Here is a 16,554-nt window from a genome sequence, read left to right on the forward strand (position 1 = left end):
TCCAAAGAAGGGCAGTGCCAAAGAATGCTCCAACTACCGCACAATTGCCCTCATTTCACACGCTAGCAAGGTTATGCTTAAAATTCTACAAGGCAGGCTTAGGCAGTATGTGGACCGAGAACTCCCAGAAGTGCAAGCTGGATTTCGAAAGGGCAGAGGAACCAGAGACCAAATAGCAAACATGCGCTGGATTATGGAGAAAGCTAGAGAGTTCCAGAAAAACGTCTACTTCTGCTTCATTGACTATGCAAAAGCCTTTGACTGTGTCGACCACAGCAAACTATGGCAAGTTCTTAAAGAAATGGGAGTGCCTGATCACCTCATCTGTCTCCTGAGAAATCTCTATGTGGGACAAGAAGCTACAGTTAGAACTGGATATGGAACAACGGATTGGTTCAAAATTGGGAAAGGAGTACGACAAGGTTGTATATTGTCTCCCTGCTTATTTAACTTATATGCAGAATTCATCATGCGAAAGGCTGGACTAGATGAATCCCAAGCAGGAATTAAGATTGCCGGAAGAAATATCAACAACCTCAGATATGCAGATGACACAACCTTGATGGCAGAAAGTGAGGAGGAATTAAAGAACCTTTTAATGAGGGTGAAAGAGGAGAGCGCAAAATATGGTCTGAAGCTCAACATCAAAAAAACCAAGATCATGGCCACTGGTCCCATCACCTCCTGGCAAATAGAAGGGGAAGAAATGGAGGCAGTGAGAGATTTTACTTTCTTGGGCTCCTTGATCACTGCAGATGGTGACAGCAGTCACGAAATTAAAAGACGCCTGCTTCTTGGGAGAAAAGCAATGACAAACCTAGACAGCATCTTAAAAAGCAGAGACATCACCTTGCCGACAAAGGTCCGTATAGTTAAAGCTATGGTTTTCCCAGTAGTGATGTATGGAAGTGAGAGCTGGACCATAAAGAAGGCTGATCGCCGAAGAATTGATGCTTTTGAATTATGGTGCTGGAGGAGACTCTTGAGAGTCCCATGGACTGCTAGAAGATCAAACCTATCCATTCTTAAGGAAATCAGCCCTGAGTGCTCCCTGGAAGGACAGATCGTGAAGCTGAGGCTCCAATACTTTGGCCACCTCATGAGAAGAGAAGAATCCTTGGAAAAGACCCTGATGTTGGGAAAGATTGAGGGCACTAGGAGAAGGGGACGACAGAGGACAAGATGGTTGGACAGTGTTCTCGAAGCTACGAACATGAGTTTGACCAAACTACGGGAGGCAGTGGAAGACAGGAGTGCCTGGCGTGCTCTGGTCCATGGGGTCACGAAGAGTCGGACACGACTAAACGACTAAACAACAACAACCAGGCAAGGTTTTGCCCAGTATCTTGCCTGTCTGATGGGCTCGTGGGGAAAAGCTGTGCAAAACAGGATGCGCAAAAACCTAGGTGCTTATTTAATGAGCAATTTGTGTCGGTCTTTCAGCATGCCATAGCAGCTGTGGATTTGCCAGTACAAATGCACATGAAGTGGTGAGCAGAGTTGGGGGGAAAATTTGATTCTGTTCACATTGAAAGGCCACCCAACAAATGCCAAAATGCAGCCACCTTTCAGGAGTTGGACTACTCCAAATTTTGCAGGACAATTCTCCCGCAAAGCAATGCATGCAAAAAAATTAAAATCCACATACCAGGGTAATGTATTGGTGAGAGTAGCATAGAAAAACACACTTTTGCTTGGGGGAAATATGAATATTTGGCAAAATGGCATGCAAACGTGCATATTAGGAGACATTAGAACTAAAATTATGTAAATTTTCATGAACACATTTTTTTTAATTGTGGAAATGTGGAGAACTGAAGTTAAGGCTGAAAAAGGAAGAAACTGGGAGAAAGCTAAATGGATGGATTTGCCCATCCCTAGTGGTGAGGCTCCCTGGAGAAAGGATGTTTCCCGTACAGGATCCAAATATGGTCGTATTTCAATTAATCCAAATGTTCAGTTAATCCAGATGTTATATAATAATAATAATAATAATAATAATAATAATAATAATAATAATAATTTATTATTTATACCCCGCCCATCTGGCTGAGTCTCCCCAGCCACTCTGGGCGGCTCCCAATTAAATATTAAAACAATACAGCATTAAATATTAAAAGCTTCCCTAAAGAGGGCTGCCTTCAGATGTCTTTTAAAATTAGGATAGTTGCTTATTTCCTTGACATCTGATGGAAGGGCATTCCACAGGGCGGGTGCTGCTACTGAGAAGGCCCTCTGTCTGGTTCCCTGTAACCTCACTTCTCGCAATGAGGGAACCGCCAGAAGGCCCTCGGTGCTGGATCTCAGTGTCCGGGCTGAACGGTGGGGGTGGAGACGCTCCTTCAGGTATACAGGACCAAGGCCGTTTAGGGCTTTAAAGGTCAACACCAACACTTTGAATTGTGCTCAGAAACATACTGGGAGCGTGTGTAGATTTCTCAGGACCGGTGTTATGTGGTCCCGGAGGCCGCTCCCAGTCACCAGTAAGCTGTCGCATTCTGGATTATGACCAACATCTGATTATACACTCACTTTTCAAACTGTTCTTGCCTACCTAACAAGGTGGCTCTAAGGATAACTAAGATAGGAATCACCTGAAACTATTAGGTCAGCAAGGTGACACTGTTGTATCCTCTCCACCCACTTTAGGGCAAAATGTGATGATCAATTAGGAATAGAGTTGGGTAACCTTTGGTCCTTTGGATGTTGCTGGACTACAACTCACATATGGGGCATAGCTGTCAAGTTCTCCCTTTTTTAAAGGGAAATTCCCTCATGCTGAATAGGCTTCCTAGCAAGAAAAGGGAAAACTTGACAGCTATGCTATGGGGGGCGGGGCGGGCGCAGGTTCCCCATTCTTGAATTAGGAGCTCCTATATCTCTGGTCACTCTCTAATTCTGTGCATTGTTTTTTGTTTTGTTTTATTGTGCAGTAGAAAAGAAATAAAAACAAATAAAGTATATTGATGTGTTTTTTTCCTCCTTATAACTTGCACTGGAGTGATTCTTAGAGTGGGTCCTTGGCCCGTGCCTTTTCCCTCCCCTGCTCTGCTTGCTGACCTTTGAAATGGCACCCCAACTTCACTCATATCATAGGGGCCAACTCCTAGGCACCGGGGTCCCTTTGGTCCCCCAATAAAATATTTGAGCCCCCCCCCCCAAAAAAAAATTAATGGGCATTGCTATTCAAATAGTGTGTGCACACTGCATCATGTGATTGATTATGCAGGGTGGGGTTTACCTGCCCCCCCCCCATATTTTATTCAAGTTGGCACCCCGACTCACATTAACGCTAGGTTTTTGCACTTTGCACAGAAATCGCTAACAAAAAAACTTCACTTTAGGACAGTTTATTAATTTGAAATTCACCATTTTCAGATTGTATATGGCATAACAGTGCTATCATCTGCAGGTTATTTAAAGACATTAGATAGTAATTACTTTTAAAAGTACATAACTGGAGTTGCTGCTATTTGCTCAAATAAATAGCTATGAAGTTAAGATGCAATCTGAGTAAGTGGATTAGATGAGCAATTACAGCCCGCGCTGTTGTTTAAAAGCACAATTATTCTAGACTGCCTTTGCCAGTCCAACTTGGTTGTTCTCCCGGTCAAAAATACTGTAGTATTCCCGGATGAACACATCTCCTAGGATCCAGAGGTCCCCAGATGTGTTTTGGAAACCGCTAGTGCAACCTGCTTGCGTCACCTAGAAGGGAAGAAAAGGACAACCATCAGATAGGGGTTATTCTACATAAATACCCATCTAGGTAAAAATGCATAGGGTAACATTCCAACATTTAAAAGAGGAAGCTGAAAAAGTCTCAAAAGTAATGGAGAGAAATAATGCAAATTCAACAAGAAAAGAGACAATGGTTCACATTATGTATCAAGAAATAATTCAATATCCTAATCAATTCAAATAAGCAAAGGATAGTATTTAAAAGTTATAGGAAATCATGATTCTGACATTGCCTTTGTTCTGCTCTGTTGAAAACAGTAATTGAATGGAAATGCAATCCTATCCTTGAAATTTGTATAGGGAAAAGGTCATGTCAGTGTGGCGAATTTGCACCGCTGCACTGACATTAACCTTATTCCTGGCTGACACCACCACCACCACAAAGGGGGGGGGAACTTGATAGGGAGAAGAGCTTAGTTGGATGACAACAGAATGTGACAATATGCCCGCAAAAGAAGTTATCTAAAGGGGGGGGGGAAATACTTCCATTGAAGTCATAGGAAGATAGGGAGCTGCCTTATACTGAGACAGACCATTGGTTCATCCAACCTATTATTGTATACACTGACTGGTAGCAATTCTTCAGGGTTTCGGAGATGCCACAAATGGAAGATGCCACAAATTGAACCTGGGGCCTTTAGCATGCGATGTAGATGCTCTAGCAGTGAGCTACGACCCTTCCTTGTGGAGTCAGTGGAGGGCCCAAGAAAAAAAAGCATTGATTCCTGCATTGCAGGGGGTTGGACTAGATGACCCTTGGGGGTTGCTTCCAATTCTATGATTCTATTAAGTGCTACTTGCTTCCTCCCACCTGCCTCTGCTACATCAAAGGACAGGATTCAAGTCAATGCAAGTGACAATTACCTGGCACAGCACAATCATAGAATCAATCTGCCAGGCATCCTATATTGAAAACATATTGTATGCTAGGGTTTGTATTATGTTATGTTGCTGCTGTATCTAGGTTATTTCCCCCCCCCCTTTAGGATGGAGTGGGGAAATTGTGGCTCTCAGATGTTGTTAGACTCCCAACTCCCATCAACCCCAGACAGCATGACCAATGGTCAGAGGTGATGGGAGCTGGGGTCACACCTCATTGGGAAGGCCACAGGTTTCCTATCAATGCTTTAGGGCAACGCTTTGCCTTCAAGCCCTTGGTGTGGAAATAGAGGAGCTATTACGGATGGAGCAGTCAGGGGCAGCGGGTGCAAAGAGGCCCTTTCTCTTGCATTGTGTTTCCGAGGTTAAATTTGATGCATTGGGAAATAGGGTAATGTGGGGAGTGAGATTTTGAAACTCTCTGGATTGTACAATATCTGATAAGGGGAAAGAAGGGGAGAAAAACAGAGCATATTTCCACATTCTGCCATCTCTGCAACAGAAAAACAAATAACTTGTAGCACGTGAGCACTGTATTTATAGCTTGATCTCAGGAGGCTATTTTTGGTGGAAGGTGTAATGTGAGTCCTCCTGGGAACAATCGGGCACCCAGGTCTTCCACGTTAATGGGGCACCTTTCCAGGAAGGGAATCATCTGTGGTCAGAGATGCAATATTAACAGTCATGAAACTATGTTGGTGGAGAGTCTCTTGATCCTTGACAGGACCCAGCCATCTTCTGTACCTGGGTTGACCATTTTTGTGTGTGAGATACACAGGTATCAACTCAGCTCTTCAAGAAATCCTTTTAACTACAAGCCTTTGCTACCGGCCTCCCCTCCTTGCTTTTTTTTCGGTTTTTCGGTTTTTCTTTTCTCTCCCCCCCCACCCTTTTACCTCCTTTCAACTAAGGCAAAGTTGTTGTATCCTTTTTTATATTTTTCTTATCGTAACCACTGCCGTGCTGAGATCTAATTTTAATGAAGTTAAATAGCCTCATAGGCACTGCCTCCGGATTTTCTGACGCTTTTTTGCCAACTCTGCGCCAAACTGTGTTAAATTCTTTCCAAGGATTTCAAAGGCTTTCAAGGCTTTTAACTTTCAAATTCAAGGCTTTTAACCCCTAAAATCCTTTAAAGGAACCGCCTTAAACTCCTCTTAAACCCAGCTCTTCTGACAGTGTCTGTATATCTAATAATATTTCTTCCCAAAGATTTCTTTCCTTTTTCTGGTTTGCAGCCCATTTGTTCATGAAGATTTTGCCCTGCTGATAAACCCCCAAACCCTTTTGAACCTGCACTCGTGATGAGTAAATACAATTCTGAATCTGTTTTGTACCTGATTAGTATAGGCTGAAGGGGTGAGCGGATACTGGATTCCGTTGATTACAAAAACAACATCAGGCATATCGGGGAGGTTACTGCAGTCAATGTCATACTGAAAAAGATAAGGAGGAGTGTTGAGTTACTCTGAAGGAAATGAACAGGCAAACCTCAGGTTTGCTCAAGAAATGTAGTAGTCCCCTCCCCCCCCAAAAAAAAGTCTGCCTCAGGAAACCAAACCTTCCACTTGAAGTGAAACTCTGAAACTTCTGGACTTCACTCAGATAAGCATCTGGTATAACCCACAGGCCTGAGCGGAACATTGTGACATAAAAGCAAAGCAACTCACTGAAGACTACAAGTAAAGCAACCTAAAACTTCTCATCTAATCTTCATACATACAACAATGTGTGCCTCAACCAATTCAGATAATACAGCACAGCATTTTGAACTCTGGTCTGAGGCTCAGTTCCTAATTCTGAAGGTGGAGCTATTTGCATGCTGAAGTAATGAATGCCTAGGTATGCTCTGTGCTGAAGAACACTGTTTGAGGGAAAGGACCCCTTTTCACAATTATCAGTCAGGGTATTTTGAAGAGAGACAATAGTACAAATTAATGACAGTAAGGTGTCCCTCTTTTTCTCTCTCTGCGGGTAGTGTGGTCAGATGCAGAATTGAACAGGGCTCTTGTGCAGGGGTCAGCGACCTTTTTCAGCCGTGGGCCGGTCCACCATCCCTCAGATCATGTGGTGGGCCGAACTATATTTTTTGGGGGGGGAATGAACAAATTCCTATGCCCCACAAATAACCCAAAGATGCATTTTAAATAAAAGCACACATTCTACTCATGTTAAAATACCAGGCAGGCCCCACAAATAACCCAGAGGTGCATTTTAAATAAAAGGACACATTCTGCTCATGTAAAAACACGCCGATTCCCAGACCGTCCACGGGCCAGATTGAGAAGGCGATTAGGTTGCCTACCCACGGGCCTTAGGTTGCCTGCCCCTGCTCTTGTGAATGTCAGAAGACTTAGCCTGTCATGCTAGCTTACACCTACTGAAAATCCCTCTTCTACACAACTATAAAAGGTGTAAAATGTTTTTTAAAATTACAATGTAAAAAACTGTAAACCCTTCTCAGAATTCTGCATAGAGCAAAGGATATCCAGGCAGCCCCAAGCACACACAACAGTCCAATAAACTCATGGGACATTCTCGGGTTACCCTTATCATATGATAAAGGCAAGGAAACATGTGAAATCCCAGTCAGTCAGATAGAAGATTTCACAGATCATCCTCTCATTACATCAGGATCTAACAACAGAGGGCAATTTACCAAGAGTCAACAAGCCTTTCCGAATGAGTGCCATCTTTTCAGCTAACTTTGTGAATTCAGTATTAGGCCCACTGGAGCTGTTTCTTTCCCTGGATGTCACCCTGGCTCAGCCAAACCTCAGCTTGTTTCCTTTTCCTACCATTGCCGTTGTCTCTTCCTTCTGCATCCATTATACATGCTCACAAGGGATGCTACCACTCCAGTCTTACACACTGCATTTCCTTATGCTTGTGCACATTTGTTTGCCTCTGCAGTATCATGAAGAAACATGAAGCATGGGGCTGAGATGCCAGCAGCTGTAGTCCGGGAGGAAACTGGGATCAAGTCTAATCCTATCCATCTTATGTTGCGCATATCTGAAATCCAAACTCTGGCTAAAGATTTGAGTATTGATTGTGGATGCCGCAAAGTGAAGAGAATTGGTGTGGGAGAATAAATCTTACCTGCCCATACTGTGCTGCGGTAGCTCCAATGGCATTTTGGAGTTTGCTAATTTCATATCCCGGACCAGCCAAGAGGGACGTCCCAGTGTCAACAATTGCTTGACAGCCACCACTGCAGGCAATTGTCTGACCATTCACTAGAATGCTGAGAAATTGGAAATCATTAGATTCAGACATGGAACATACAAAACTGCCATATATAGAATCAGACCATTAGTCCATCTCACTGAGTAAACTCCAAGCTGACTACCAGGGGCTCATCAGTGTTTCAGATAAGGCTTCCTCCTAGCCTTACTTGAAGTTATTGAACCTGTAACCTTTTGCATGCAAAATAAAAATGCTCTGCCACTGAGCAATGGACCTTCCCCCAAACATGAACTTCAAACAACATGGATAGCAGGATGTGGTAACTGCCTTAAGGTAGCTATCCATTCTCATTAAGGAAACGTTTTCTCCTGTGTTAGCCAATATTACATCATTGGAAATTGTAGAAGGCAATAAGACCACAGGAACTATAGTTTGCAAGCTATTCTGGGCAGGGACCTGTCTTCATACACTGTGTAAAAGTGCTGTTAATGAGGATTCTATATAATTAGATAATAACTAGTCAATTCAACCTAACTGCCAGCTAGCAAATACTGTACAAAGTAAACTGAACATTAGTATTCACATCTCATTGTCCTCTATTTCTTCCTTTCTTTCTGCACTTCTGTATTTCTGTACTTCTGTAGTAATAGTAATAGTAGCAGCAGGAATTTCTGCTTACCTGTCCACTGCAATCTGCCAATAACCTTCCTGAGTGACAGGAATCCAGTTAATAGGACCAGTAAAGTAAGAGTGATCAACTCCACCAAAAATGACCATGCTCCCACTTGCTTCTCTGAAACAAAAATATATGGTGTGCTATTGGCAATCCATTCATTCAGAATAAGATAAACTGCACATTTAAAATGTGAATGTCACTTATTTCTGTACCTCTGTCCCAATTCCCATTAAGAGAGAACGAGAGAGAGAGAGAGAGAAGGTGTATAATATCTCACAATGAATAAGTATCTATTGGTGGTTAGCGTATTTCGAAAGGCATATTCTGTTAATACATTTCTCCAGTCTTGTCAAGTACATCATAATATTGGCAACTCTGGTCTGTATATCACAAACTGATTTCCCCCTTCATAATCTCATAATATTTTTCAGTTTCCTCCTCCATAGTGTCTGTCGAAACAAAATAAAAAAATTCTTTCCAGTAGCACCCTAGAGACCAACTAAGTTTGTCATTGGTGTCAGTGTTGCCCTTATAGTTCTCAGCCAGAAAGAGGACAAGAACTAGAATTGTCACCACCTGGAAGATTGCAGTCTTCCTTTCACAAGACTTCAGTCCTGTGCACACTAACTCATGAGTAGCACTGACTTCTAAGCTGACATATATAGAACTGGGCTGCATATTATACACATGGTGAGGGGAAAAGATTGGCACTTTTTGTTGACTCCTCTACCTCAGAAATAGGTGAAATTATCTTTGCAAGAATGCCCTCCAGTTATTCTGGATGGGGTAAGTTTGTGATTTGGAGCAAAGACTCCATTAATGTTTTTACAGGGATATCAAGGTGGTTCAATTGAAATCAAAAGGGATATTAACTCTACTGATGACATAGTACTTAATTAATTATTCTATTCTATTCTATTTTCACAAATTATAGAATAGTAAATGAATTAGAAGCCTCTTCTCTCCCTGCTCAACTCTGTCTACCTCCCTCTCTTCTACATTAACACTTAGCTTACCTGAGCTTGGCCCCTCTCTTCATAGCAAAGCCCTGCTCTCAAGGCACAACAAGCAAGAGGGTGCAGTCAGCTGTTACGTCCTAGAAAACTGGATGGACCTTTCCTTCTTCATCAAGTGGCCTTGACTACAATAGATCATTCAACTCTGGAGGGGCTCAGCCCCCTGGCCAATTCAGTGGGGCTTTCAAACCCTTCTGCCAATCACCTTTTGGGGTCCCTGCCTTATACCAATGCAAGGACAGCACAGTGGCAGCCATCTTACTTAGAGTACAGGGTAGGCCAGCCTGTTTTACAATACAACAGCCAGAGCAATAGCCAATAGACAAGCCATTTCAGATCAGGTACATGATTCCTCCCATCTATACAAAACAAATAATATTTCCAAGAGATTAAAAAATACCATTTACCGGTTGAGATAAACAGAAAACAGGTTTTGCTGAACTAAGCCTTGTTCCACCATGTTATCAAAGACTGGAGTCACTTCATCAACAGCAATGTTTGGGTAGCCTAAGCCCAGGATCCCGTCAAACTCAGAATAGAGAAATATGATGCCTGGCTCACTGCTGCTCAAGCCAAATGGCTGATCTGAAACGGAAAGACCGGATACCTAGGAGAGAAACAGAGTAGACCTTTACTTTTATGTCAAGCTGTGATCTACAGAGCAGGCTTTTACTAGTGATGTATGCAAGCAAACTAAACCCGGTAGGGTTTATTTCTTTTTCTTTTAACCATAGAACAGGATTAATCTGTGAAAAGGTGCAGAGCAAGTAGTGGCTCTTTTAAACTTGCTTTTTTCTTGAAGATGAAACTTCTTTATAAGGCCAACTGTGTCTTGACATTTTGTACATGAATCAATAACGTCCTCCTATGTAGCCCTCATTTGGGAGTCTTCCCTTTTGTCAGAGTATGTGTCTTATATTTGTTCATCAATGTTTGTTTCTGTTTAACATGCTTGCATCCTCTTCTTCCATCTGTTAATTCAGAAGGAAGTCCCATCTCTTTCACTGAAATTTACTTTAGGATCCTATGACTTAAGGACTCCAGCTTTAATATCGCACGGCTCTGATTCTCAAAATGACCATTAAAATTTACACTATTTGGATAAGAGATGGTTTGTTCTGAATTACTTGATGTGCATCCATCTACACATCTTTAGAGGAAAAGCTGCTTTCCAGTTCCAGCATTCAAGCAGACTGAATTGCACTGGTTCTAGAGAAGCCTATAACAATAACATTGTCTTCTCAGTTTTTGCTGTACTCATGTAATGCAACTGAACTGAGTTGAATTACCTTGACTGTATCATATCCCAAGTAGCCTTCCATGCTTCCTGTCCCATACTGAATGGATATGGTCTGTTGAGTGCTTTGAAAAGTAGAAGACCAAGATGGGTTAAACCTCTGGTGCTTTCCTAAACATAAAAAGAAAGGAGTGTTTAATTAACGTAAAAACGGCTTTTAATCATAGATATAAGACTACAGCATAAATTTGGTTGCTTGAAGAAAACTGTTGGAACAATTTAAAGTGTAGGGCATTTGGAACATATCTAGTAAATCTTAGGGATTTTGTTAGTCTACTAACAGGAAAAGTGAAATAAAACTGGCAGCAGAAAAACTCATATATTCAAAAAAGCACATTCTTTTTAGCATTTTCGTTTTTGTATACATTACTAAAAATAATTGTGGACAAAAAAATGGGAATTAAGTTTTGCAAAACCAAGTCCACATGATTTGGAGTAAAGTTTTACGCAAGTTTACTCAGAAGCATGCCCCATAATTGAATCTGAAGGAGCTTACTCCCAGGTAAGTGGATATAGGGTTGCAAGCCCACATTCAATTCCACACATATTTATTTAGAAGTTGGCCTCACTGAGTTCAATCAACCTTACTCATAGATAAATAGAATTATGACCTGAGTCTGCAATCAATGCTGGATTGTGAAATAATGAATCCATTCCTTTACACCACTTCATAGGCCCTCCCAGCCCATTTTTAATATCAGAGTGACATGCTTGAAGACTTTTTATTTTATAGTCCGTTACTTACGGCATGCTGGACTACTGCAATAGACAGAGGGTACCCAGAGATTGGATGATCCAGTGTCAAACACAACAGTGAACTTCTGTGGTGGGGTTCCAATGTAGATTGTTCCATAGTATTCAGTCTGTTAATTCATAAAACAAACACAATTTGTAAAACTTTCCTTCTTTTTAGGCTTTTGAACATTTTACTTTCTCACAGATATGCAAGGTAATCACTATGAATCTAACTGCTAAATGCATCGAACATACAGTGGTACCTCAGGTTACAAACTTAATTCATTTCGGAGGTCTGTTCTTAACCCAAAACTGTTCTTAACCTGAGGCACGCTTTTGTTAATGGAGCCCCCCACTGCTGCTGCACCGCCAGCACGCAATTTCTGTTGTCATCCCGGGGCAAAGTTCGCAACCCGTAGTACTACTTCCAGGTTAGCGGAGTTTGCAACCCAAAGTGTTTGTAACCCGAGGTACCACTGTATTATGTTGATAACCTCTGGGTGTCAGGAGAAATATGAAGAAGTATCTGAACTGAGCATCATGAAAACTTTGGGGAAATGTTCAGCAGCACAGCAAATTGCTAAGAGCAAAGCATCAACTCACATCCAAGGAGTTCAGAAGTGGTTCATCTGCCACCAGGGCAGCCTTGGAAAAAGCTGAGTTGTATTTTGTACCAATGTCATAATGGTGTTTCTGAAGAAGATTGTCCAGCAGATTTTTCTCCTTGAGAGTGTCTCTTACTTTTGTCCCTCTCTGCAAGGGGATCCTGGAACATAAGAAACAAAATGCTTGGTTTGGATTTTCTGTCTCCCTAAAATTTGCTGATTTTGCAACCTGTCTTTCCACTCCATAACTCCAAACATAATAATAGGTTTAATATCACCACCTCATCTAAACTCCCTTAACTACTAGATCTAAGCTACTCAAAAAAAGGGGGGTACTTAGGAAATTGAACTGAAAGTTCGCACCCACTCAATGCAATCAAAGTCTTTTTTTAGCATCAAGAAATAGTAATATAGCCTATAATCTTGCACACATCCATTCATGCATCTTTTCCATAGACATGGATGGGATTTGAACAGCTTTAATGCAGGGGAAAGAAGCCAGTGGGGATTTCCAGAGGTTGTTGAACTCCATGTCCCATCAGCCCCAACCAACTAGTCAGGGATGGTGGGGGTTCAAGTCCAGCAACATATGGAGCGCTAGGATCCCAGCTCCTGCTGTGATACATGACAATGATGTTAATCTGCTTCATCTCTCAATTAATTTAAGGAAGATAGCTGAATTAATCTAAGGACATAAAATGAATTCTTTGCAGCCCATTTTTTAGACTCCGTTTGTTTCAAGTAGTGTCAGCAGCACTTTAAGGTGTGCTGTTGTGCCTTCAATTGATTACAAAGAACATTATGACAATTCCACTTTCTCTAGTCACTTCGGACATGCTGTGGTGAGTGTCAGGTGCTGAGCATCATCCTGTTACTGCGCTACTGAAGGCAAGGAGACCTATTGGGCTAAAAAAAGCACACACACAAATGCCCCAAAATATTGTTCCATCTCAAATTAGATGTTAGCCATGCTTTTTTCAGTGAGGCACTGTGGGTTAAACCACTGTGCTTGCTGATCAAAAGGTCAGTGGTTCGAATCCCTGTGACGGGGTGAGCTCCCGTTGTTCGGTCCCAGCTCCTGCCAACCTAGAAGTTCGAAAGCACACCTTGCAAGTAGATAAATAGGTACCACTCCGGCGGGAAGGTAGATGGTGTTTCCGTGCGCTGCTCTGGTTTCGCCAGAAGTGGCTTAGTCATGCTGGCCACATGACCCGGAAAAACTGTCTGCGGAAGCGGACAAACGCCAGCTCCCTAGGTCTTTAAAGTGAAATGAGTGCCGCAACCCCAGAGTCATTCGTGACTCGACTTAATTGTCAGGGGTCCCTTTACCTTTACCTTATGTGTTTCTACCCTTGTAATTGCTGCCAGAGGATCATTTTGCATTTACTGATCTCCTCTCAGCTGTGTGTATGTGTTTATATATATGTATATATCTGAAAAATTCTGTAAGATTTGAAGTTATAATTCACACTCCCTCTCCTCTTCATTAGTTAATCAGAAAGTATAGCTGTCAGAAGAGTAAATATCAGCAACAAAACAATAACTTACTTAACAAGACATTCGGCGAGAGCAACAATGGTGAAGAGTACTGCAAGGTACTTCATCCTGCTTGTCCAGTGGGGGCTGCTCTAGTTTTTCTGGTGCTTGTTGGGGAAACTCTGTTATTTTATAGCTGCTTGAGAAGTGCCCACCATCATCTAAAGATCATATTTCATCACAGAAAGTCCAGCCCATTCTTGGAAACGAGAAGTGAACAGTCACCTTGCTTTGTAAACACAATGAAAGCGGAAGTTATACGTCCAGCATATAATAGTGTAAATATAAATATCAATGAAGTCAGTGAATGTGTTGCAATGCATTCTGGTTTCATCTCCTGTCTGAAATTTTGGAAAACTGATGACAGTCAGCATAGGCTATGCTGAACTAGAGGGACCAATGGTCTCACTCTGTATTAAATAGTGTATTCTTATCATTTAAATTTGTATACCACCCTTCATTCAAATGTTGTTGTTGTTGTTGTTGTTGTTGTTGTTGTTTATTCATGTCTGACACTTCGTGACCCCATGGACCAGAGCACACCAGGCACTCCTGTCTTCCACTGCCTCCCGCAGTTTGGTCAGACTCATGTTGGTATGGCATGGTATGGTATCAAGTTTGTTGCTTATAGCCAAAGGCTGCTGCAATGTATACAATGTCATTTAGTAAAATATATACAAATATATATTTGTATATATTTATAAAATATATACAAATTTGGTACAAAACTTAGAACGTTTACATTATCAAAACATTAAGAACTCAATAGCATAGCCGTAGCTGGTTTTGCTTCTGACCCCTCTCCCAACACTTTCCACAGTAGGGAGTACCATAACACGCCTTGCCTTCTGCCACAGGGAAAAGGCAGGCGACCCAAATGCAAGAAGGGCAACACACACAAAACATACGTTCTGTGCTCCAGTCCTCAACCATGAAATGTTTCATATACTTGATGACACTTAAGATCAGGTCATTACAGGGAGGAGGGTTATTGATTTGATTTGATTTTGATTTATTACATATTTTGTGTTGTCATTTTCTATTTATATGTTGTGCATTGCACTGTGATATTTGAGTGAGAAGAGAAGAGTCCCTGGAAAAGACCCTGATGCTGGGAAAGATTGAGGGCACAAGGAGAAGGGGACGACAGAGGATGAGATGGTTGGACAGTGTTCTCGAAGCTACCAACATGAGTCTGACCAAACTGCGGGAGGCAGTGGAAGACAGGAGTGCCTGGCGTGCTATGGTCCATGGGGTCACAAAGAGTCGGACACGACTAAATGACTAAACAACAACAACAAATGTTGATTGAATTTCTTTTTACTTAGCTGCTAGATGAACCATGAGAACCATATGGGCAGTAAAAATAGTTTTTGCTATAAAAAAGACTGAAAAATGAAAGGGACAAAAAACACAAGAAAATGTGGTGCCATCTATTCTTGCAGGTGTATTGACACAACAATGGTGCATTAGTGGTGGTGGTGTGTGTGTGTGTGTGTGTGTGTGTGTGTGTGTGTGTGTGTGTGGTTTCAGAATATGCACTGCTTGCAAATGAAGCACTGTGACACTCCAGAAATTTTTCATGTGCAAACATAATTAAAATCATGACCACATGTGACCACCTCAATAGCACATGAGCACAAATATCATAAATGCATAATAATAATAATAATAATAATAATAATAATAATAAGGGGTTGCCAGAAAGGACCTGAAATTGCACAAAAGGAAATGAATCAATCTTATTTTCATCATTTCCTTAAGGGTGCTATACTGGAATGATGGGTTACTGGGTTCATCAGAAGACGTTGTGGAAATGTACAGCAGTGAAAACAAAACAGGAAAAAGGTGTAATTTCCTCCACACAGTGAAATTTGTACCTTCTGACGTCTCCTGTGAAGGCAGCAAATTTACAGGGGCAAAATGGAAGGGGTAGAGGCAGCCAGCCAATTAGGAACAGAGAAAGCTCCCTTATCCAGATCCAAGACGTTAGTCCACCTACATTATATCAGCCAATGTTCTCATGCCCTTGATGGGTATATCTACAGGCACTGTATGTCCAAAGAACAAATTTACTACTCTTATCTGAGGTCCTCAACACATATATTTGAGCACAATCACTTTGATGTCTTATTAATAACAAATGTACATATTTAACACTGCTATTGGACTAAGCAGTCTAATGGAAATTTGATAAGCTGCTCAAAATGGAATGAGATAAGCTTCTCAATACCTTTGCAGGTGCGTGTTAGGTAAAAGGTGAAGGTAAAGGACCCCAGGATGCCTAAGTCCAGTCAAAGGCGACTATGGGGTTGCAGCGCTCATCTTGCTTTTCAGGCTGAGCGAGCCAGGGTTTGCATGGAGACAGCTTTCCAGATCATGTGGCCAGCATGACTAAACTGCTTTCTGGCATGACAGAACACTGTTTACCTTCCCTCCACAGTAGTACCTATTTATCTACTTGTGCTGGTAGGTTGGTAGAAGCTGGGACAGAGCAATGGGAGCTCACCCCGTCGCGGGGATTCAAACTGCCAACCTTCTGATCAGCAAGCCCAAGAGGCTCAGTGGTTTAGACCACAGTGCTACTTGTGTCTCTATGTGTGTGTTAGGGTATATCTGAACCAATTCTTTCTCATGGATTTGCACCTAATCTGAATGTCCTGTGATGAGCTTCTGCACAACATCCTGAATTCTGCTCTACCTCCAAGGTGTTAAAGTCCAAACCTGCTGGGTAAATGTCTTTCAAGTGTGTGCTATTCAATTGTCTCAAACACAACAAGGTTTAAGAAGACTTCTGAAAAAAAATTAGTCAACTGGCAATGCAGGAAAAACTAAGAATTATGAAATGACAAAAGTCACCCTGCACCTCTGAAAAAGTGG

General features: G+C 41.8%; 1 protein-coding gene across 1 annotated transcript; it reads right to left on the minus strand.

Moving 5' to 3' along the window:
• Nucleotides 1–3,334: 3,334 nt before the first annotated feature.
• Nucleotides 3,335–13,805, minus strand: LOC118089401 (embryonic pepsinogen). Its single transcript, XM_088674116.1, has 9 exons — nucleotides 13,687–13,805; nucleotides 12,137–12,299; nucleotides 11,544–11,661; nucleotides 10,791–10,909; nucleotides 9,909–10,108; nucleotides 8,489–8,602; nucleotides 7,723–7,867; nucleotides 5,958–6,056; nucleotides 3,335–3,708 (listed from the first exon to the last, which is right to left on the minus strand). Exons 1-9 carry the CDS (start codon nucleotides 13,740–13,742, stop codon nucleotides 3,571–3,573), a joined length of 1,152 nt encoding a protein of 383 aa, XP_088530242.1. The 5' UTR covers nucleotides 13,743–13,805; the 3' UTR covers nucleotides 3,335–3,570.
• Between the last annotated feature and the right edge of the window lie 2,749 nt (nucleotides 13,806–16,554).

This window comes from Zootoca vivipara, chromosome 7 (assembly GCF_965207765.1).
Source record: "Zootoca vivipara chromosome 7, rZooViv2.hap1.1, whole genome shotgun sequence".
Classification (NCBI taxonomy): Eukaryota; Metazoa; Chordata; class Lepidosauria; order Squamata; family Lacertidae; genus Zootoca; species Zootoca vivipara.